The sequence below is a fragment of the Lotus japonicus genome, chromosome 2, assembly GCF_012489685.1.
Source record: "Lotus japonicus ecotype B-129 chromosome 2, LjGifu_v1.2".
NCBI classification, from domain to species: Eukaryota; Viridiplantae; Streptophyta; class Magnoliopsida; order Fabales; family Fabaceae; genus Lotus; species Lotus japonicus.
In genome coordinates, this window is record NC_080042.1 from 91,455,243 (window position 1) to 91,478,258 (window position 23,016).

The following is a 23,016-nucleotide window of genomic DNA, read 5'->3' on the forward strand; positions in this document are numbered from 1 at the left end:
TTAGGCTTCTCGCCCCACTTAAAGTGGGGAAATTACCGGAAACCCTCAGGATTAATATCGGTAAATGATTTTCCGATACGTATCGGTTTATCATTTACCGATTCGTATTGATATAACAGCATCAGATAGGTTTTGAAACATAATTTTCAAAACCCATTTCCCTCCCCAAATCACTCCCTCTTCAAATCTCTCCCAAACTTGCGTTCCACCACTCCAAGCTTCGGTCCCATCATCATCAAAGCTTCCTCAAAGCACCGGAACTCCCATTCCATTACATTCAAAAGGTAAGTTTGATTTTTATTGATTCTCTCACATTGATTGATGATTAGAGGTAGTTGATGGATTATTAGGTGAATGTTGAACACTAGGGTAGTTGATTATTGATTAGAGGTAGGTTTTATTGACTGAAATGGCATGAAACGGTCATGGGCACGAGTGGGTCATTTCCAGTTCTGGTTTCTGGGTTACTGTAAAATCGGAAAAACATTTTCCGATTCTGTAATGGAAAATGTTTTTCCGATTCTGTAATGGGAAAACATTTCCCGATTCTAAACCAGTTTAAGGCAGTTTAAGGCAGTTTTTTTAAGCCAGTTTTTTTTAGTTTTCCTCCATCTATTGGGCTGAATATTTTGTACAAATTTTCAAATATTTTAGTGTCATGACACTGGGAAAGGGTGTTGATGGTATCGGCTTATTAGAACTAGGGAACTTCCTTAATGTTGCATTTTAGTTATCTAGATTGACAAATTAGAAAGGGTGTTGATGCTATATGAGAGATGTTTGTTTCTATATGAGAGATGTTTGTTGCTATATGAGAGATGTTTGTACAAGTTGTAACTGTTAAAGTTGTTCAAGTTGTAATTTGATGTTAAATTTGTTTGCTTTTCATAGGAGAATGAAGGGCGGGAGGAAGAGGTCTCGATCTTCTACAGTAGATGATGCAGAGGATCGCCACGAGCGCTTGCATGCTTCTACGCGGCGCGGCGACCATCGAGCAACTAGTCAGGCGGTTGAGGCTTCGGCCCCGTCTCCGTCTCCGTCTGCTACTCCGGCCGGGGCTCCGTCTCCGTGTCCGTCTGCTACAGCTCCGTCAGGTGGTCCATCTACTACAGCTCCGTCAGGTACTCCGGCTGAGCCTCAGCCTCATCCTACTCCGGTCTCTCCGATGGTTGAGTTACCTCTTGAGGAGACATCTGGCGAGCAGTCTTCTTCGGAGCCCAGTGGCGAGGAGTCTGCTTCTGAGACTGCTTCTGAGGCCAGTGGTGAGGAGGAGGAGCCTCTTATTCTCCAGGAGGAGATTGATGCTGCTGATGTTGTGCTAGATGTGGTGGCAGAGGGCGGCGCGGATGACGACCTCATCCAGAGGGTGGCACCGTTTCCCGGGGGGCCTGAGGATCTGTCGCTTCTTGCGCATTATCCTGACCACAAGGCTCCTTGGACGTGGCAGGCACTTCTTCGCACAGACCCGCGGTACGTGGACCGTCGGACATTGAGGGTGGCCACTGTTGGGGGGAAGGTATGGAACCTCCCCTGTGATGGCGATTCAGAGGCCCACACACATGTGCGACAGCTGCTGCAGCAGACGGGTTTGTATCACCTGCCTTGGTGCGGGTTACCGGAGACAGACCCAGCTGTCGTATTGGCCCTTGTTGAGAGATGGCATGAGGAGACGAGTAGCTTCCACATGCCGTTCGGGGAGATGACTATCACCCTGGACGATGTGTCTGCTCTTCTCCATCTTCCCACAGGGTCGAGGTTCTACACTCCGGGCAGAGGGGAGCGAGACGAGGTTGCAGCGCTCTGCGCCCAGCTCCTGGGAGGATCTGTTGCTGCTTATCTGGCTGAGTTTGAGGCGGCGGGTGGCCAGAACATTCGGTTCATTACTCTGAAGACCATGTACACGTCTGCTATGGATGGTATGTCTTAATAATTACTTTATTAAGTTGTATTTATTTTTAGAGTATTATTAATAACTGTTAACTTAATTCATTTCATTGTAGGGGGACGCTATGAGGATGCTGCTAGGATCTGGCTGGTGAACCAGCTTGGTGCCACCCTCTTTGCCAGCAAGAGTGGTGGTTACCACACTACTGTCTACTGGATCGGGATGCTTGAGGACCTCGGTCGCGTGTCGGAGTACGCGTGGGGTGCGATTGCGCTGGCTTCGTTGTACGAACAGCTGAGTCGTGCATCCCGCAGGAAGACAGCGCAGATCGGTGGGTTCACCTCCCTCGTGCTGTCATGGGCGTATGAGTACATATCCAGCAGCGTCATTATCAGGACGGAGGTCCCCGGCTACACACAGGACCAGCCTAGGGCGCAGCGGTGGTCCACGTCTCGGATCGCGCATTCCGGACTCGATGAGAGACGAGTCATGCTCGATGAGCTTACAGTGGATGATATCACATGGACCCCTTTTGAGGACCATCGAGATGTTCGACCGCGGGATCCCAGGGCCCTCTATTCCGGCTACATCCGGACACCTTACGGCCGGTCTGTGAGCCGACATCTACCAGAGCGGGTTATGCGCCAGTTTGGCTTCATACAGGACATCCCTCGACACCCCTCTGAGATCCAGACGACGGGGTCCCTTGCTGAGACCACAGATGCTGCCTATGCTGAGTTTGAGCCGCACCTCCGCCCTCAGGGGATACCTGCTACATATCCGGGAGAGGCGGTGGAGGGTTACATGAGGTGGTATAGCAGAGTGTCACATGTGTTCATCATCCCTGAGGATAGGAGGGATGAGCTTAGTGTCGTGGTAAGTTTGGATTCTAAACTTGTATATTATTTTTATTCATTCAATTGTGATTTTTGTTAATGAAATTATTTTTGTATATTATTTTTATGCAGTCTGCCATACGTAGGGGTGTGGAGTTGTTGGAGCAGTCCCTGGAGGTGCCAGGTGCTCTTGCTCCAGGGACACAGCCCCGGATCCTCACGGAGAGGGCGCTCGATCTCTTTCGACGGAGTTCCTTCGTTGGTACCCAGGGAGTTGCCTTTTCTGCTATTCGAGGAGCCGCAGCTGCGGGAGGCAGAGCTCGTGGAGGCAGAGCTCGTGGAGGCAGACCCCGTGGAGGCGGAGCTCGTGGAGGCAGAGCTCGTGGAGAGGGTGATCCTGGAGAGGGTGTTCGTGGAGGTCGAGCTCGTGGACCCAGAGGTCGCAGGGGGCGGGGTCGGGGAGAGTGATTTTATTACACTTGTTATGTGGGATCCATTATTATGTATATGTTAGGACTTTTTATGTTATGTTATGACTCTTGCCTCGTTTTATTTACATGTGTTATATTTTTAGTCTTAATATTATGACTCTTATAATGAAAAAAACAGAAACAACGACAACATATAAATAATTCAAAGCATGTAGTAATCCATGACAATAAGTTAAACGGTTACACAACCAAATTAAACATAAGCAACACCGAAAACAAAATTATTCCTCTGTGATATCGATGAAGTCATGGGGTCCGCAATCTTTTGGGAATACCTTCACTAGGTTGGGCAATGTTATATTAAGATAACAAACAGTTCCTCTAGGTGCAAACACAGCAACCTGCATGTGAAATGTATACTTTAATTAAACCATGCTTAACTGTCCAAAAAATGAAGCAAGTTTCATGTTTAGGTTTCAGACCTTTTGGAGAACGAGAACAGATCCAACAGTTATGTCATTCGCAAATTCACTGTGAGTAAATGCCTTGCGGTGGATGCTAGCATCAACAGCACCCGTGGGGTCCTAAATTTTTGAAATCGTTTGAGAAGTAAATTAGAACGGTTAGTCAAGGGGGACCAAAAGCAAGGCCTTACAAAAGCAAGGACAAGACATACCTTGAGGGTAACTTTCGCATCTCCAAACCCATTGGGAGTGCAAGATTTGATAACAGCAACAACATTCTCCACCCTCTCAACGTTCGCTGTCAGAGAGCCCAGCGGAGTGGCTATTCCCCACTCTTGCAGGGCTGATAGCCAAGCATGTGAGTTGAAATCAGGATCGGTTTCGGTTGATCCATGATCTAGCACACGCCTCACGATTTCCTGGGTCGGAATGAGTGGTGTGTTAGGGGTGGATCTACGGGCATACATGGCAGCCTGGATGGCGCCAGCCGGGCCAGGAATGAGAGGACGAGAGCTGCCAGAGTTGTTGCTTTGACCTTTGCAATGGCGGAGGAATGGATTTGGGTCTTGTTCCATCGTGTAGAAAGAGGAGTAATAAGAAGAGGCAAGACACAATAGACAGGAAGATGAGGAATGAAGAGTAAGAAGAAGAGGCAAGACACAACATATATTTATAGCTCAGGCGTGCGGTCAAAACATTTAAGGTGTACTGGTGGATGGTAGAAGAGTGGTTGGGGCTGGTGGTTGAGAGTAATGTCAGGGTTGGTGGTGGAGGGTAATGAAAATGAAAATGACAAGAGTACATCAAATTAACATTACCAAAAGTGCATCAAATTAACATTACCAAAAGTGCATCAAATTAACATTACCAAAAGTACACGCATGAACCTGCCAATCTACGATGATGTCTAGATTTTCATCATTAACAACAACCTGTGATAAGGGCCACATTCTACCAAATTACAGAGAGTTTACAAATTAATATTGCACAATACAAGAACATTCAATCTGTGGTGATGTCCACATAGTCCGCATGACCACTAAAAGCACCAAGCCAAGCTTGGAATTGTGCATCATACATGCCTAAACGTGGACCATATAGGTTGCGCCAGTATTTGGAGGCAAGATCACTGTGCCATTCCCACTGGGGAGCAATAGTCGGCATAGGATGTCCAGGAGTTAATTGGAGCTGCATTTTAGAGAATAACCATAAAATTAGATAACTTCCACATACAAAAATTAATCGACAAGCTAGTAGGCAACTAAAATATTAGTGTATTTGGTCAAAATATACCTGTACCCAGTGATTTATCACATGTCCAATAGCTATAACAGAATGCTCATCTCGTGGGTCGGCTCCTATCAGTGGAAAGTATGTGTTACAACCCATAGAGGATAAGGATACGAGAACCAATTGGTACTTTGTGGCAACAAGGTATCCCATCTCTGGCAGTTGAAACCATTTGTCAGGGGTGGCCGGGTCACCAATAGGAAGAGTGAGACGATTATGTAAGCCATAAACAACATCTGTGCCCCACATCCTATTATACATTACCACATTGGTCTCAAGTTCTTGTATCAATGTAGCCCTAACCCAAGGCCAACCGTCCTGACCGGCGGAATGCCCCATTAATGCAGCAATGGATCTATAGCCACAGTTACCATCATCCTCAACATCTGTAATTGTGCCAATATATGGATGGAGAAAGGCTGGAAAGTTACACATGAAATGGCTTGTATCAGACTTCTTCACACGCTTCTTCCTCTTTGCTGGTTGTGAAGACTTCTTTTCCTCTTTAATCTTCTTGTCTGTAAGTTCAAACGCTGAAGGATCACGAGTCAAGGATCCTATTGCTCGACCCTTGGGTTGTTTGCTCTCTTTCAACTTAGGAGTGCGGTTGGACTTTATCCGAAGCTCAGGAGTACATAGTGTACTCCTTTCAGGACAATATATCGCTTGAAGCTTCCTCCTTACCATACTCTGCCCTCCAGTATCCAAAGAATGGAAATAACGTGTCAGTGCCTCAACTTCTGGGTGCATCTCTCCATGGTTTAGTCCGCAAATATCTGAGCTGCCAGTATCTGCAACAGGTACATGCTCCCAACTTAGGCTCTTCCAGAATGGATGAATGGCCTCGTACGGAATCCTCTCATAATCTGCAAGTTCACAAACATGTTACATTGAATCACAAATATAAATAATTGGAAGTAGTTGAGAGGAGAGTGGTTGACCGGTAACCTGCAAGTTGACAACCGCAAGGTAGTCCATGAGTCTCTCTCAATAAGCAATCGCATCTGCCGCCGCAGGCTCGCATTCTTGTCAGTTCAGCATCAATGAGTTTCAGGCATTTGATTGACACAAATCCCCTAATATTTGTGTAGAAAGGGGTCTTGAAAAGGTGATCAATTTTATTCATACTGCGCTCAAACGATGCTACTATCTCAGTGTGGCGATTGGTGGTCAAACTATGCGACGCATTCCATGATGTGGCCAGGTCACCCTTACTGTTCCGCAACATCAACTTCAAGCTGGCATGTGCACCTTCAGCCCTGCAAACCAACAACGCACATGTAAGAATTAATATTGTAATAATCTATGAAATGAAATACATATAACAAGTCATAACATAATTTTTGTACCTGTTACTTGTTGTTGTTCCAAAATGCATCACATGATTTGTCCATGCCTTGGCAAATTTCTGCTTGTGGACCAACCATGTAGTAGAACAATAAGTGGCAAATTTCAACTTGTGTTTATGCTTGCACATGTTAAACAATTCAATCCAATGAGCTTCAAATTCTGGAACTGTTGGAGCATCTACCAATTCGGCCCACTTGTCCATAACCTCTTGAGCAAAATCATCCGTGCCAACATACTCTTTGCACTTTGCCAAAACACACTTGTTGATGTGCCACAAGCATAGTAAATGGGTGGTGGTGGGAAGGCTTTGTGAAGCAGCACTCAATAAAGCAAGATCTCTATCCGTCACAATCACTCTAGGCAACCTGGATTGGTCGGAAATCAGAGACTTCATACACTCCAATGCCCAAATGTAGTCCTCTGTGGTCTCACTGCCAATGTAACAGAATGCTATTGAGTATGTTTTATCCGTGGAGGTCAGGCCAACAATCTCGAGCAAGGGTAGTTTGTATTTGCTGGTCTTGTATGTGCAATCCATGATCACTACATATGGGAATGTGTTGAAAAGTTTGACGGCATTCGGATGAGCCCAAAATATATCTCTAATCACTTCCGATCCGGGTTCATTTCGTTCGAAGTGAACATACTTCTCACCGTCCAACTTCTTCAGCAAGTATTGTATCTCTGTCAGTGACCCACGAACGGATTGTCTGAACCGCTTGCAAACACTATAAATTTGTTGGATGGTAGTCAAGTTTGAAGGATCTTTTTCCTTCAAGGACGCCAACATCTTTCTAGGTGGAACCCAAGTCTTAGCCTGATTTATCACGTCCTCCTTCGCCTCACTATTCAGTCTACCAGCGTAATTGTGGCCAACTAGTGACTCAGCTGCGAGATGGATGTGTCTACCGTCCATCACCTTCAACCACCAACCTTTATCATCTTTCGTACGTCGTCCTTTTAGCCTAAAAGGACAACCTGTCTTTTGTGTTGACGTTCCTTCAACAAGATCCGGTTCTCTGTAGGGAATATACGCACCATGCTTCTCACACCCCAGAATGACATATTCTTTTCTTCCCTTCGCACCACTATCAGACTTTGTTGTCACCAAAACAAAATTATTTGCCATAGAAATGTCGCGAACCCATTTCATAAGATCATCTTTCAAAGGGAAACATTGTTTCAGGATAAACAAGGCATAAGGCATAAAACAAGGCATAAACAAAGCAAACAAAGCATGCAAAAATTTGTGCAATGAGTACCTGATCAGTATGATACAAATGAGAGACATCTATAGATATAATCGGAGGTTCAGCTAGTGATGGTTGCTCCTCTGGATTATCATTTTCCAATCCAGCAGCATGTATCAATTGTGATTCACCAAAGAAAAAGGACTCTGTCATCCCTGGAACAAAAACGGTAAATCAATAACCGACCATATAACGGTAAATCAAATTCCGGTATAATAACGGTAAATCATAATCCGATACATTAACGGCAATTCATTTACCGATTCGATTCACGATTCAGCAGCCTAAATTACCAACTTAACTAACTAAACTAACTACTTAAACTAACAACTAACTACTTAAACTAACTATAAATAAAGTACCAAAGCTAACACCACTTACCAGAAGTTAAAAGCTTTCCCTTGGTGGTAGTGGTGGTGGTGGTGGAAATGTGGAGATGGTGGTGGTGGTGGGAAGGTGAAATGTGAGGGAGGAGTGGAGTAATGGTAGAATAAGGTAGTTTGGGCGAGTTATGGGGGGCTGGTGGGGGGTTGTTGGAGGGAGGAGTAATGGTGGAGGGGTTGGTGGAGGGAGGAGTAATGGTGAAAAGGTGATCAAACTGCCAGATTACCAATCGGTAAATGATATACCGATATCAATATAAGAATCGGTTAATGATTAACCGATATTGTTCTTCGTGTTCTGGGTAATGGGATAAAGGTGTTCATACTGAGGAACAATAACGGTAAATCATTTACCGATTGTTATTTTTACATCGGCAAATCATTTACCGATGGGTAGTTTTGGAATAAAAAAAAATGCTGGGGCGCGTAGCCTAAAGGGTGGGGTGCCAAACCCAAATCCCCTGTATCAGGGAGCGATAGGCTTAGCATTTTTCAGCTTTAAAGTTATTTTTATTAAACTTTTCAGCTTAATAAAAGTTTTAAAATATATTTTAAAATTAGTCATTTTTTTAAATAAGGAGATTATTTGTATCAAAGACAAAATGATAATGAACACTATAATTATGTTAAGTGTTGTGTAAATAAAATTAAAAACAGTAAATATAATGAAAAGTGTTTTAATTATTTTTAATTATTATACTTACTTTACTTTAATTGACAGATAACTCATCGTTTAGTGCAATAGATATTGAGTTGTGAGGTGCTAAACTCTTAGAGAGGCTAAGGCCTAAGAGTAAACAATACATGTGGATTGGATAATATATTTTTTAACTTAAAACTAAAACATAGTATTAGGTGTATGAGTCATCTTACTTATATGCTGCTTAACATATCCAAATCATCAAAAGTGATATTTCTTGCCAAGTTAAATTTGAGTAAGATGTCCTAAGAAAACAAGCCAAAAAAAAAAAACAGTTAGACACTCATTAAAACATAGCAAAGCCCTCGAAATCTCACAAAACCCACCAACAACAGCCAAGAAACTAGAAAAAAAAAAATCATTTTTTTTAACTCAGCAAAACTAAAATTATTAGGCTTAAAAGCATTTCATGCCCCCAATGTATGATGATTGTGCAAAAGTCGCTCCTACTCTTTTTTCATCTACATTTGTACCCTTCATGTTTCTAAAAAGTGCACAGAATGCCCCTATGTCACTTTGACGTTAAAAAATGGGTCACGTCAGCGTCCTACGTGGTGTGACATGTCATTAAATAAAAAAAGAACTTGCGAAAATGGGGTGGGGAATTCGAACCCAAGACCTTGAACAAACAAAACACACACTTTACCAGTTGAGCTACAAAACCAATTTGTTATATCATGACCAAAATTTTATTTATATCATACTCATTCATCATCATCTTCATAGTCTCATCATTTTCTTCATCATCTTCATCCCCAACTACATTAAAGTCCATATTTTTCCATCTCCAGAGTGACGGAAGGGCATTCGGTGCACTCTTTAGAAACATGAAGGGTACAAACGTAGACGAAAAAAGAGTAGGGGCGACTTTTGCACAATCATGATACATCAGGGGCATGAAATGCTTTTAAGCCAAATTATTACAAGCAAACAGACATAATCATTAACTAAAGTGAAAATATACTATCATGAGTATCATACCTTGTTTTTTATATTTGTAAATGTAAATTGTTATTAAATTAGTTATTTTATCAGAGTTTGAACCCTGACTCTTCACCCTGCAAATAATTTCATTTTCCCTAACTCACCCTCCCTGGCCCTAGTATATTTGGTAAAGCTAGGTGAAATGTCTTATTCAAGATAGATACTTTTGGTTTGAATTTAACATTAGATATTAGATACTGTAATAGCTAATTTAAAAATTCGATATGCTATATTTTGATATAGTTGATTGATATGCTAGATATTGCTATTGATAAAATAAAGAAAAAAAAATTTAGGTAGAAGTATGTAAAGAAAAAGATAAATACTCATTCAAAATTCAATAAAAAATTAGGAGAAGATACTAACAAATTTTCAAAGTTGATGGATAAATGAGAATAGAATATAAAATGGTGGAGAGCTAAACTGTTGTGACTTGTGAGTATGAACCGTCTTCGTGTAGAAGGGTAGTAGCTCACAGTTTTCCTATAAAACTTAGGTTTTGTGTTTTGTGTTTTGTGGAGTTGTTCCTTGCGTGTGTTTGCGTTGCCTCTTCTACAGGTTAGAGCAATTCAATTCTACCTGCTGTTCTTGATACAGTGATGATCACTGTATTTTTAGTTCAATTTTGTTTGTTTTGTGCGTTTATCGTTCATCTATGTCATCTTATTTGTTCTTTCCATATATACCTACAACAATTCACCGGTGGTTCTTGATTCAATTTTATATTTTTCTGAATATTTCTTTTTTTGCTTTTTCCCCTCCACATATTTTGACTTTAATTGTTCAATTTTGTTTGTTTAGTGTGTCACTATTTAATCATCTAGGTCATCTTATTTGTTTTCATATATTGCCCTGTTACATGATTGACTAGTTACTACTGGTACTGCACACAAGTGCTTATTGGTTATGGAAACTGTTGGTAAACCAGAATGAGAAAAAGAGAGAAGAAAAAAGTAATTGATGTGAATAATACATGATTTGATTGAGATGTTTGTAGATGTCTAAATTATCATAATGGTTATTTCTTTTTGTCTGTTTTGTGCCATGGCTCAGTAACCATGGGAGGAAATTCTTTTGATGAGGATTGGGAGCTCACTTCCTCAGCTAATGAAGTTCGAACAGTTGTGTTGGTCGGACGAACCGGCAATGGTAAGAGTGCAACCGGTAATAGTATTCTTGGAAAGAAGGTCTTCAAGTCGAGAGCTAGCTCTGTTGGTGTAACCTCCTCCTGTGAATCACACACTATTGAACTGGATGGACAAACTGTCAATGTTATTGACACTCCAGGTACAAGGGCACTTTGCATTTACTAAAATCATGACTAAATAATTAACAAAATCTCAATGTTATTGACACCTATCATAATTCTCTCACATGTGCAGGATTATTTGATATTTCGGCTGGATCTGATTTTGTGGGTAAAGAAATAGTTAATTGCATAAATTTGGCTAAGGATGGGATCCATGCCATCATTGTAGTGTTTTCGGTCAGAACACGCTTTTCTCAGGAAGAAGCAACTGCTCTACGTAGCTTGCAGACATTATTTGGAGACAAAATTTATGATTACACAGTCGTTGTCTTCACTGGAGGGGATGAATTGGAAGAAGAAGATCAGACGCTGGAAGATTACTTAGGCTGCGACTGTCCAGAGCCTTTAAAGGTGATATAGTTTGGAGTTAGAATTTTATGGTTTATTTTAGTCATTTAGTGGCTAGTTTGAATGGTCGGGGTCGGTTCACAAATATCCGACTGTATAATAACTTTCAATTTTAAAACTGTGTTTTCTTGTGATTCAGTAGTGTGAGATTCACTTTAGTGGTGAAACTAATATTCTATGTTGCCCATTGATTTGAAAATCAACCGTTTAGATTGTGATTATATGTATGCACTTGAATATCTCACTCTAAAAGAGTCAAATCTGCCTTCTTGAACTCCCTCCACTAGCAATGCAAATCATTAGGCATTATATGCATTTTAATCATGGGCTCCCATGATATAGCCCTTTTCCCGTATCTACTTTTTCTAAGTTCTAATTGCCTAAAATTTATTTTATTTTGATTTTTGCTCTCCCCCTGAAAACTATGCATTATCAATAACAAAAATCACAAAAGCACAGACAAACCATCGATGCGTTTCGAAGATTTATAAACAAAGAAATGCAGAAGGGTTGGTGAAGTCTGCTTAGTTTATTAGTTGTCTTGGTCCAGTATCTTATTTTCGGTGTAGGGTATATCTTTTACTGTATGCTTGTTCTCATTCCCTGTATTTGTTCCTGGTTGCATGTTGGTAACTATTCTTAATGCTCCATTTGCCCTGGTTCCAATGCCTGAATATATCGGATCTAATGGAAAGTAAATAACTTTGTTAACCTTTGTTTGACTTTTAACAACATTGTAGGATCTTCTTTCTCTGTGTGAGAATCGTCGTCTGCTTTTTGATAACAAGACTAAGGATGAAAGGAAGCGGTCTGAACAAGTTCAACAACTTTTCTCTTTCGTAAACATGGTTCTATCACAGAATGGTGGGCGACCTTATACAGATGATTTATTTGCAGAACTGAAGGTGGATGTTTTGCAAATTATTTTAACTTTTTTCTTAAATCTTTGAAAAAAATTATACAATATCATTGAATTCATATTTAACTGTAGAAAGGAGCACTGAAGCTGCATAACCAACAAAGTCAGGTTAATTCCTTGGAAGGACATTCAAACAAGGAGATATTGGAGTATAAAAAGCAAGCGAAGCAAGCATATGACGATCAGCTTAAACGAATTGCTGAGATGGTACCTTTTGTTTCCTATTTTGTGATATTCGTCATTTTATCTTGTTGGATGTCATTTAACTTATTTTACTGGAAGTTAAACATGGTCACGCTTCTTTTTTATCAAATTTTCCATAGCAGCATTATTCATGTATTACTGCATGGTGCAAAACAACATAATAAGCAGATTTAGCCATTTTGGTCAATTGAAACTGACATTTAGTTGGTATTTACACTTACTGAAAAGTTTCCTTAGTCCAGGTAAAATATCATCATTTTTTGACATGAAATGTAATATTGATAGTCTAATATTGTGCTTCCTTTTTTCATTTAAAAAAGGATAAACAGTATAAGGTTTCGGGAGGTTAGGTAGGGTAAATTTTAGTGGGAAAGCATCTTTCAGGACAATAAATGAAAAGGAGACTCTTGTACGTTTCACTTTTGAATACTTTATCATTCCTAGATTGAGAGCCCATGAGCACAGCCTATTTCTGACTTCTACAAAGTATAAGGGGACTAAGATTATAGCAAGAAAATGAAAATGTCAATCTATCTGATTTTTGTTTGATTTTCAAATTTCGTAAGCCTAGAATGTGTGCAGTAAGTCATGTTACACTTATGTTTGATTATGGCCTTGAAAGATGAAGAAAGAAAATCTGGAGATATAAGTTTTATTAATATCAATCCTTTTGGATGAGATTTGTGTAAGTTAGAGGTTAGCATAGGTAGATTTTATGAGGAAACATAGATGTGCAGCTAGGATTCTTTTGATTTTTCACTTGGTTGGGGCTCTTATTATTCTGATGCATTCTACTTTCTGATGCTCTAAACTTAACATATATTAGATATAGCATTAACATATAAGGTTAGCGTATCCCTCTGTATTTTTGTTTTAGAATTATTATCTGGTTTTGTAGGTTGAGTCAAAGTTGAGGGATGCGACTTTGAGGCTTGAGCAACAATTGGCAAAAGAGCAAGCTGCCAGACTCAAGGCAGAAGAGAATGCAAATTTAGCTCGAGTGAGATCAGATAAGGAAATTCGTGAGCTGAGAAAACATCTCGAGAGGGCACATGAAGAACTACGCAAGCATGGTGAAAATCGTTGTGGCATTCTATAATCGTAGCTCTGCTTCAAATTTTCAGAGTATTTTACTTTTCACCTTGATCATGACATCAAATATTTGTTGCTTTGGTAAAGACTTATGTGAATGCCATGATTGTTTCATAGTTATGTTTATTCTGTGTTGACATAGCCCATTATGAGATTGGAGATCTTTCAATTGAGAACTGCAGAGAAAAAGGGTGAGCACCAAAAATTGTTTTAAAACCAAGGGGGAAATGGGTTTGTTTTTTTAAACCATAGTTGCAGCGCACCGACGAACATCGACAATAGTCGGAGATACTTATTGCAAACTGAAATTTTAAAACCGTAACTGTAATTTTTAACACTACTGAGATTTAAAACCCGTTAGTGTATTTTTAAGCTAGATTGTTTTAACATACCATGATTTAAAATCCAATATGTTATGTTTTTGCGAAAGATTTGAAGTTATAGCAACAACATGCAAAAGAGATATACAACATCAATTGAAAATTGGCAGCCTAGCTCACGCAGTCCAAGCACAATCTCAATGAAGTAAGCATTCTTTCATCTGCTAACCTGCCCTGGTCTTCTCATTGACCATTAGTTCCAAAAGCCATGTCCTTCCCTGCTAGGAGTGCTCATTAATCATTATCTACTTCAGAATCACTACCTGATGAACTCCCCGAATCTGTAACAAAATCCAAATTTAGTGAATAGTTTCAACCACGAACCACAATGCATGGAAAAGGTTTCATACCACTTCATGATGAGGAAACACCACCGGAGCTACTAGAGCTGTCTCACATCAGTCATATTGTGGTTAATGGCAAACAAGCAGCTTAAAAATACACACTAATAGGTTTTAAATCTCCGTAAAATTGAGTGATGGGGTGGAAACTTGAACTCTCTTGGAGTAAGTGGATGTATTAAGCAGCTCAATATGGGCCAGCCCAGCCCATATGGGTCAGCTCGTATGGGTTGGGTTGAAAACGGGTTGGGTTGTGTCAACCCGAGGTCTCAACGAGCCAGGAAAATATGAACCCAACCCGGCTCGCTACGAGCTCGCGGGTTGGCGGGCTAGCTCGCGGGTTGAGTGAAATAAATAAAAAAATAGAGAAATTGGATTAGAAAATATTTAAAATGTTATAAAAAAAATAATTTTAAAAAAATACTTACAGAAATTGGTACCAACTCATAAGAAAGAGGTTTATTAACGCAATTACTTTTATCTCACATTTGAAATATAGAAAAAGAATTTAGTTTACAGGTTTTGAGAACACAGTTATTTTACTGTCACATTTAAAATGAGATAAATAATAGAATAACAATAAATAAAACACAAAAAATTGACTCAAATTTAAAGAAATGAAAATTTCCATTTTTCTATCTAAAAAAAATCCATAAAACAAACATGAAATTAAAGACAAATAAAACAAATTTTTAATAAAAAATGACTCTAACCCGACGGGTTGGCTCGCTTGACCCGCGGGTTGGCCCGTCTAACCCGCGGGTTAAACGAGCCAGGTTGCACTAACCCAAGTTCTTTTCGAGCTGGAATTTAATCAACCAAACCCGGCTCATTTAGCCAACCCGTCGAGCTGGCCCACGGGATGGAACCCATATTGACAGCTCTGCAGCTTAATTGACATCGTTTTAAATTCTATAAACTCAGAAACCTACTTTTGTGATTGTAATTGTAAGTTACTTTTTTTTATAAAGATATCTTTATAATTTAGATATTAAAAAGTAAAAATTTAAGGAAATTGTTTGAAGGTGAAGTCAAATTTTAACTAAATTTTATCATTAAATTGTAATTAAGATATTGAATTGTTATTATTATAAGGGTTATAAAATATCAAATGTATTTGAAAGGTCGGGATAGTGTTCAAATTGACACCTCACCTAAACAATTGATGTGGAAATAGTATTTAAAGTGCTATTGTTCAAGTGTCAACATAATATCTCACGCTTAAGAAATTATATATTGTAATAAATATCAGTGAATTCATATATTTGACTATATATAGAAAGGAGCAATGAAACAGGATAGCGACTAAAGAGAGTAGGGCTGTCCAGAAATGTTTGGCCCGACCGAAACCGACCGGCCCGCGACAAAAAACAGGCCCACTCGGTTCGGGCGGGTCGGATGGCGGGTTGAGGGAGGGAAAAAACCGGCTCCATATGAGTTGGATCGGTCGGTTACGGTTTGGAGCCCAGTCCGACCGAACCTAATATAAAAAAAAATTACAAACGGCCCAAGTGAAGCAATGGCCCAAAGACCCAAACCCAAAAATTTAACCCTAGCTCCTCTCTCTCTTCAGTCTTCACTTCTTCTTCTTCTCTCAACCCTGACTCCTCTTCTCTCGCCGCCACCACCCTTCTCCTCTTCTTCTTCTCTCCAAACCCTAGCTCCTCACCACCGCCACCACTCTTCTCCTCATGACCTGCGCCGCCACCACCCTAGCCACTCCACCACTGCATCTGCATAGCTTCTTGCCTTCTTCCTCCATGCTTCTCTGGTCCGAGATAGCTTGTTCATCTTCATTTTGCCTCAATCGATTCTGATATCGCAAGATGAAGTGAACATGCTATTTCGCATGAGATAAGCAATTGAAAAATTGTTCTTGACTTCTTGGTAAGTTGGTAATGGTATATCCAGATCTGATCTATGTTGTTTTTGGTTAATTTTTTTTTGATGAAATTGAATGAAATTACTCAAATTAGGGTTCTTTGCTCTTCATCTTTCTATTCTCTGCAAAACCCGGTGGAACCGACCCGACCCGCCCGTTACCCGACCAACCCGAAACCAATCCAAACCGACACATCTCATGGTCGGTTACGGGCCCAGTTTTATGTCATGCGGGTTCGGTCGGTGGAGCTTTTTGGGCCCGAAACCGACCGAACCCGACCGGTGGACAGGCCTAAAAGAGAGGTTGATTCCTTGGAGTTGGAGGAAATTCAAATGAAAAACAAGCATATGAAGATGAAGATAGATCAGTCAAAACAAATTTACCTTTTGTTCCTTTTTTATTTGGTCATTTTATCTTGATGTTATTGTTTTAACTTGTTTGGCCACTCACTGAAGAACATATATGGCCACTCATACATTCTGGGTTGAGAAGGTCTAGTGGTAGTGCTTATTTAACATTGCCTGCTTTGGGAATATATATTTCAGCCCACCGATCCTGCAAGAATCAATGATGTTTTGGATAGCTTGTAAATACTCTCTTCCTTCCTATTTAACTGTCCACTTAGCATTTCAAGAGAGCATTAAATGATGTTTTTACAACAAATGTCATTTTCAGTACAATAAATGAGGAGAGATAACACATACTTTAAAGGGTAAAATAGGAAAATAATCCTCACTTTTTTTAAAAACCAATAAAATTAAGGCAGAGACTATTTGCGCCCCCTTTTTTGCTAAGTCAGTCATCCATAAATACGCGAAAAGACTAAAATACCCTTCAGTAATTTAAATTTAAAAAAAAATTACCTTATCTCTACAAACCCTCCCCCTCTTTCAACCGTATACCATCTTCCTCTCCCACCCAATTTCAAAAGTTTCAACCCTCACAAAATCAAGTCTCTCAAACCCACATTAACCCACAACCAAGTCAAGAAGAGGAAGAGAAAGGAGGACAACCAGTAAGAAGAAGAAGTAAGAAGAAGAAGTTGAAGTAGAAGAGGAAGAAGGAGACCAAGTCAAGAAGGAGTAACCCACAAAATACAACAACAACCCATAACCCACAAGAAGAACAACAATGTAAGTTATTTCTTACAAGTTTTCGAGGCTTAGGTTGTATTTCGTGTTATTTCTTGCGCACTGGAATGATCACATTTGCCATCTGTCGGAAGAAGCTGCTTTCCCTTTTCAGACCACTGGCGAATACACTCCTTGGTATATCAAGGTCTCACACCCTTACATGGTCCCAGATGAGTACAAAGGCGACCGCTTCGCATTTCTAGAGGTACTGACACTTGTTTTTGCCATGTGGCTTACATTACGATTATGTGTATGCCCATGTGTATATTGACCTTATATATTGTCATTTCAGAGCCAGTTTGCGGAGCTTGCGTTGTACTCTGGCATTGCGGTTGATCCGACGACAGATGGATCGCCCCCGCCGGGTTCACCGATGTGGGATGCGGTGCACAATATGCATACCATCATCGAGGGAGCAGTGCACGGGAGGGGAAGAAAGATTAGGGGACGGGACTCGGGAGCTGGGCCTTCAAATTCTGGGCGTTAGATTTAGGGACCTTTGTACTTTTATATTTATTTTGTTGGATAATGTTGTTTAATTTCGGGTCTTTTGTTATGTGTTTTGTTGGATAATGCATCTATGTGTGTTTGTTGGATAATTTCGGATCTTCTGTTATGTTTAGTTGGATAATGCAACTATGTGTTTGTTGGATAATTTCAGATCTTTTGTTATGTGTTGTTGGATAATTTGTTTAGCATCATACATTCATTTTATCACTTGCCCAAATTGGTTCTATTAATGAGGCTTACAGTACCTCTTACAGATGCGTCATGACCTACCGCAGTTATAAGTGCGGACAGGTTGAAAATATAAACACCTCCGCAGTTATAACCACGGGAAATTGGTTCTATTAATCAGGCTTACAGTAACCTCTTACAGATGCGTCATGACCTACCGCAGTTATAAGTGCAGACAGGTTGAAAATATAAACACCTCCGCAGTTATAACCACGGGAAATCAATTCTATTAATGAGGCTTACAGTACCTCTTACAGATGCATCATGACCTACCGCAGTTATAAGTGCGGACAGGGTGAAAATATAAACACATCCGCAGTTATAACCACGGGAAATTGGTTCTATTAATGAGGCTTACAGTACCTCTTACAGATGCGTCATGACCTACCGCAATTATAAGTGCGGACAGGTTGAAAATTAATGACAGTTATAACAGAGGCATGCACAGACTGATTTCCTGTCAGTTATAACAATCCAGAGGCATCACAAGCTATTTAATGAGACAGTTATAAAGTTCAAAGTAATCATCCGTTACACGCATATAAATTACAAGCAATTCGTTACAAAACAACTTAATGATCCAACATAATTAATCATCACTAAGGTCAATAATATCATCACTACATCCTCCATTTTTTTGTTTCAAATAAGCCGCGTATTCTAGGGGTGTCCACCGGTCGGTTTCGGGCCCAAAAAGCTCCACCGACCGAACCCGCATGACACAAAACTGGGCCCGTAACCGACCGTGAGATGTTTCGGTTTGGGTCGGTTTCGGGTTGGTCGGGTTATGAGGCGGGTCGGTCGGGTTCAACATAGAACCCTAATTTCATTAAACTAAGAACAAAATCAGCTTATCAAAAAAAAAAACCAAGAATAAGAAAAAACCAAGAACAAGTGTCAGATCAGATCCGGAGATACCAACTACCAAGTTTTCCATTGCTTTCCTCATGCGAAATAGATTGTTCACTTCATCCTTGCGATTTCATATCAGAATCGATGGCAATGAAGATGAACAAACTATTTCGGATCAGAGAAGCATGGAGGTTTGAGACGTGTGAAGGAAAAAGCCATGCACTGTGACTGTGGTGGTGGAGTGGCTAGGGTTTGACTTTTGAGATGTGTGAGGACTGAGGATATTCTGAGATGGGTGATGGAGATGTTGAAGTGGCGGCGGAAAGGAGGAGGAGAAGGGTGGTGGCGGGAGGATGAGGAGAACTGTGGAGTGTGGTGGTGGAGTGGCTAGGCCGCTAGGGTTTGAGATGTGTGAGGGCGCAGAGGATGGCGGCGCAGAGGATAAGGAGAAGGGTGGTGGCTGCTAGGGTTTGGAGAGAAGAAGAAGAAGGGGAGAAGGGTGGTGGTGGCGGGTTTGAGAGGTAGGGTTTGAGACTTTGAGAGAAGAAGAAGAAGAAGAGAAGGGTGGTGGCGGCGGCGGGTTTGAGAGGTAGGGTTTGAGACTTTGAGAGAAGAAGAAGAAGAAGAGGAGAAGGGTGGTGGCGGCGGTGGGTTTGAGAGGTAGGGTTTGAGAGAAGAAGAAGAAGAAGAGGAGAAGGGTGGTGGCGGCGGCGGGTTTGAGGGTTTGAGAATTGAGAGAAGAAGAAGAAGAGGAAGAGGTGAAGACTGAAGAGAAAGAGAGAGGAGCCGGATATTATTAGGTTTAGTTTGGGTGGGTTGGGTTTGGGCCTTATTGGGCCGGGTGAATATTTTTTTTTATATTGGGTTCGGTCGGTTCGGTCGGACCAGGCTCCAAACCGTAACCGACCGAACCAACCCAAATGGAGCCGGTTTTTTTATTACTCAACCCGCCACCCGACCCGACCGAACCGAAAAGGCCTTTTTTGGTAGCGGGCCGGTCGGTTTCGGTCGGGCCCAAAAAAGTTGGACAGGCCTAGCGTATTCTTCAATGCGCTCTTTGTAAGGCTCTTCCCATTTTCTTGCATCCGGGTGACAGTTGTATGCCCACAAGTGAGCTGTGGTCGGCATTGGATGGCCTTCACGAAGAGTAACCTACAGGCAAAGAAGAGTATAAGCATAAAAGTATAAGGTTTTACATATACGTATTATGAAGGATAAAGGATAAGGATTTACCCCAACGAAATGATCTTTATTGACAAGCACAATCGGCATGAATTTGTGTTCTTCCACTAGGTCCGCCTTTCCTTTTAACGGATAAAAAGTGTTGCATCCGGTATTAGCAATAGTCAACACTATGAACTTATATGTTGTGGAAATAAGGTAGGCCATATTTGGTATCATCATCCACTTGTCTTCACCTACGGGCTTAGTATCCTTAACTGTTAGAGCTAAACGCATTTGGTTAACCTCACTGGCTCCAAACATGTTGATGTACATATTAGCATCCGAATCAATCTCTGTCAGAAGTTCCCTACGTATAAGTGGCCAATCGTCTTCTGCAAGACCCTTCAACGATGCAACACATCTATATCCACAGTGGCCATCTCCCTTTACATTTATAAAGTCAACAACGAATGGATGAAACTCATCAGGGATTTGTTTAAGGTAGCGCCGACGTAGGTAACTACTCACAGGCTTCTTATTCTTTGTACACACCATCCGGATCAGAGGACTTTGTACCTTAGAAGCCTTAGAAGCCGTAGAAACCTTAGAAGCCTTAGAAGCCTTTTGAGACCTAACCTTTGGATGTAATGGTGTCGTGTTGTTATCACACCACGAGCCCGGATACTCCTTGTCAATAGTCTCCCATCTACAAGGAATGCGCTTTGTAGAGGTCTCACTACATCCCTTGGCAAACTTCTTGGGCTTGTTAGTGAATCCCATTGGCCTACCCCTTGTTTTCTTCTTTGTTGGAGCGCACATAGAAGTCGTTTCTGGATAAGTAATCATTCTAAGGCTCTCAATGATCGACATTCTAACTCCGTGAGAAGACTCCTCGAACTTGGTTCGTAATTTATCAAATTCAGACTCAAAACTCAAACCCAATGTTGGATCCATGTCACGGTCCGAAGAATCCCAAGTCAATTTCCTCCAATGTGGATGAATTGCAAGTAATGGAACAGATTCAAACTTCATGAGCTCACAAGCACATGGTAGTCCATGGGTTCTCCTAAGTACACATTCACAGTATATACCACCAACCCCAATCATGCCAATTTGAGTCTTCTCTTTAACAATAATGTGCAATGCGGCTCTAAATACAAACTCGCGCAAATGCTTATAGAACGGGTCATTCACAGAATGCTCTGTGACAAATATGCTGAGCTGGAAGGACTCCTTTATCTTGTCATGCTGCATGATAATAAGCTTGTTCATCGCAGTCCACGCAATGACCAAGTCACCCTTACTGTCGGACAATAGTTTCTTCAGCTTTGAGTGTGCCCCCTCAACTCTGCGCATGGTATAAACATGAAATAAAAAAAACATAAAACATTTTGCCAAACATTTTACAGTTGAAGTAAAAAAAGTGAAGGATAGCAACAAATTACTTGTTTGTTGTCGTGCACCCCATGTGCATACAAGTATCAATCTCAAACTTCACAAACTTGCTTCTCAAAGGCAACCAGTTAGTCTCAATGTAAGTCCAGAGCTCACCGGTATTCGACATAGCACCCACAGCTTTATCATACTCAACCTCGTTGGCAGCATACATCAACCGATTCCATCTATCAGTAATGTCTTCACGTGTCTCAATGTCTTTCACAAGTTTCTTCATCTCGCCAGTTACACTCTTAAGTACATGAAACTGACATAGAAGACAGCGAGCTGCGGGAAAAACAGTTTCCAATGCTTCCATCAAAACTTGGTCTTTGTCTGTAACAAAGACCTTCGGCAGATTGTCCTCATTAATGATCAAGTCTTTTAATCTATTCACAGCCCAAACAACCTCATCCTTTTGCTCATTCTCCATGTACGCAAAAGCAATTGAGTATGTCAAATTTGTCGACGTAACCCCCACCATCTCAAGTAAAGGGATCCTGTACCTATTGGTCTTGTATGTACTATCCAGAATCACAACATGAGGAAACTCATTGAATAAGTGAATGGAATCAGGGTGTGCCCAAAACAAAGATCTGACCACATCAGTACCATCATGCACCCTGGACCAATGTGCGTATTTGTGTTCTTCCAACAACTTCATCAAGTGTTGCATCTCGGTCAACGATCCCCTCTTCAACCTGTTGTATGCTTGCTTCTCATTGTAAATCTGTTTAATTCTAGTCAAGTTGGTTGGGTTGTGTTTCCTTATAGCAATCAAAATATCACTGGCCTTGACCCTTTCTTCAATCATTTCTCCCACCATCGCCTTTTCCTCTGGATTTAGACGGCCAACATATGAGTGACCCTGCAAAACCTCAGCAGTGTCATGATTATGGATCCCACTATGCACAAGCACCGTCCACATTTTATCTTTATTACTACGCCTTGCCCTTAGCCTGAATGGACAATTACACTTCTTAGTTCCAGTCCGATTTCGCTTTAACACCGATGTGGATGGTTTATATTTGCCGCCACGCTCACATCCTAGTGTCATCACGACCCTCCTTTTGTCAGATCCATAGTCCGACTTCTGAATAATAATAACATAGTCATGCTCTTTACCTACAGCTTTGGCCCAATTAACAAGATCTTTGGAGGATTCAAAAGCCTACAACATTTAAAAACTCAATTAAGTATACATCGCATGACCTACACATAGTGCCTAACTTGTTAAATTGAACAAAACTTACTTGGCTAGTGGTGAAAGCTTTTGTAAGATCCACAGAAGGCACAATCTCCATATTGGGCCTATTTACTTCCTCAGGTATCATTATGCTGCAATCAACAAAATAAGCTCAATCAATCTAAAAAACTTTGTTCTGTCCGCACTTTAATATGCGGCAGCACATATTTGCCTTCCGCAGTTTAACTGGCGGACCTATTATTCCAACATATCACTTTCCGCACGTATGTTAACGGGAAAATCAATTTTATTTAGATAGTAGCAGTACCAGAACTTAAGACGATTGAAATGACTAAGTTTTTTTGACTTCCGCTAACAAGTTAGCGGAAGGTATAAATTTAACACGTCCGCACGTATGTTAACGGGAGCGTGTAATTTGTTTCATTACCGCAGTTTTAAGG

At 40.9% G+C, this 23,016-nt stretch overlaps 4 protein-coding genes across 5 annotated transcripts; 2 read left to right on the plus strand and 2 right to left on the minus strand.

Annotated features, from left to right (window-relative positions):
- Positions 1-17: 17 nt before the first annotated feature.
- LOC130737282 (protein MAINTENANCE OF MERISTEMS-like) lies at positions 18-3,748 on the plus strand. The gene is made up of 3 exons (XM_057589034.1): positions 18-1,916; positions 2,001-2,761; positions 3,626-3,748. Exons 1-3 carry the CDS (start codon positions 866-868, stop codon positions 3,746-3,748), a joined length of 1,935 nt encoding a protein of 644 aa, XP_057445017.1. The 5' UTR covers positions 18-865.
- Positions 2,814-7,419, minus strand: LOC130740989 (uncharacterized). 2 transcript variants are annotated; one of them, XR_009020290.1, is made up of 5 exons: positions 6,256-7,419; positions 5,855-6,165; positions 3,829-5,772; positions 3,635-3,736; positions 2,814-3,553 (listed from the first exon to the last, which is right to left on the minus strand). XR_009020290.1 is itself a non-coding variant. In XM_057593736.1 (3 exons), exons 1-3 carry the CDS (start codon positions 7,407-7,409, stop codon positions 4,886-4,888), a joined length of 2,352 nt encoding a protein of 783 aa, XP_057449719.1. In that variant the 5' UTR covers positions 7,410-7,419; the 3' UTR covers positions 3,747-4,885. The 2 variants fall into 2 exon arrangements, 1 of the variants encoding a protein (XP_057449719.1); XM_057593736.1 differs by lacking the exons at positions 2,814-3,553; positions 3,635-3,736 and having other exon boundaries at positions 3,747-5,772.
- A 2,552-nt stretch (positions 7,420-9,971) lies between these two features.
- On the plus strand, positions 9,972-13,571 carry LOC130740990 (immune-associated nucleotide-binding protein 9-like). The gene is made up of 6 exons (XM_057593737.1): positions 9,972-10,131; positions 10,627-10,860; positions 10,956-11,233; positions 11,971-12,135; positions 12,222-12,356; positions 13,252-13,571. Exons 2-6 carry the CDS (start codon positions 10,632-10,634, stop codon positions 13,450-13,452), a joined length of 1,008 nt encoding a protein of 335 aa, XP_057449720.1. The 5' UTR covers positions 9,972-10,131; positions 10,627-10,631; the 3' UTR covers positions 13,453-13,571.
- Positions 13,572-20,117: 6,546 nt separating this feature from the next.
- On the minus strand, positions 20,118-22,703 carry LOC130737283 (protein FAR1-RELATED SEQUENCE 8-like). The gene is made up of 4 exons (XM_057589035.1): positions 22,623-22,703; positions 21,381-22,540; positions 20,239-21,283; positions 20,118-20,123 (listed from the first exon to the last, which is right to left on the minus strand). Exons 1-4 carry the CDS (start codon positions 22,701-22,703, stop codon positions 20,118-20,120), a joined length of 2,292 nt encoding a protein of 763 aa, XP_057445018.1.
- Between the last annotated feature and the right edge of the window lie 313 nt (positions 22,704-23,016).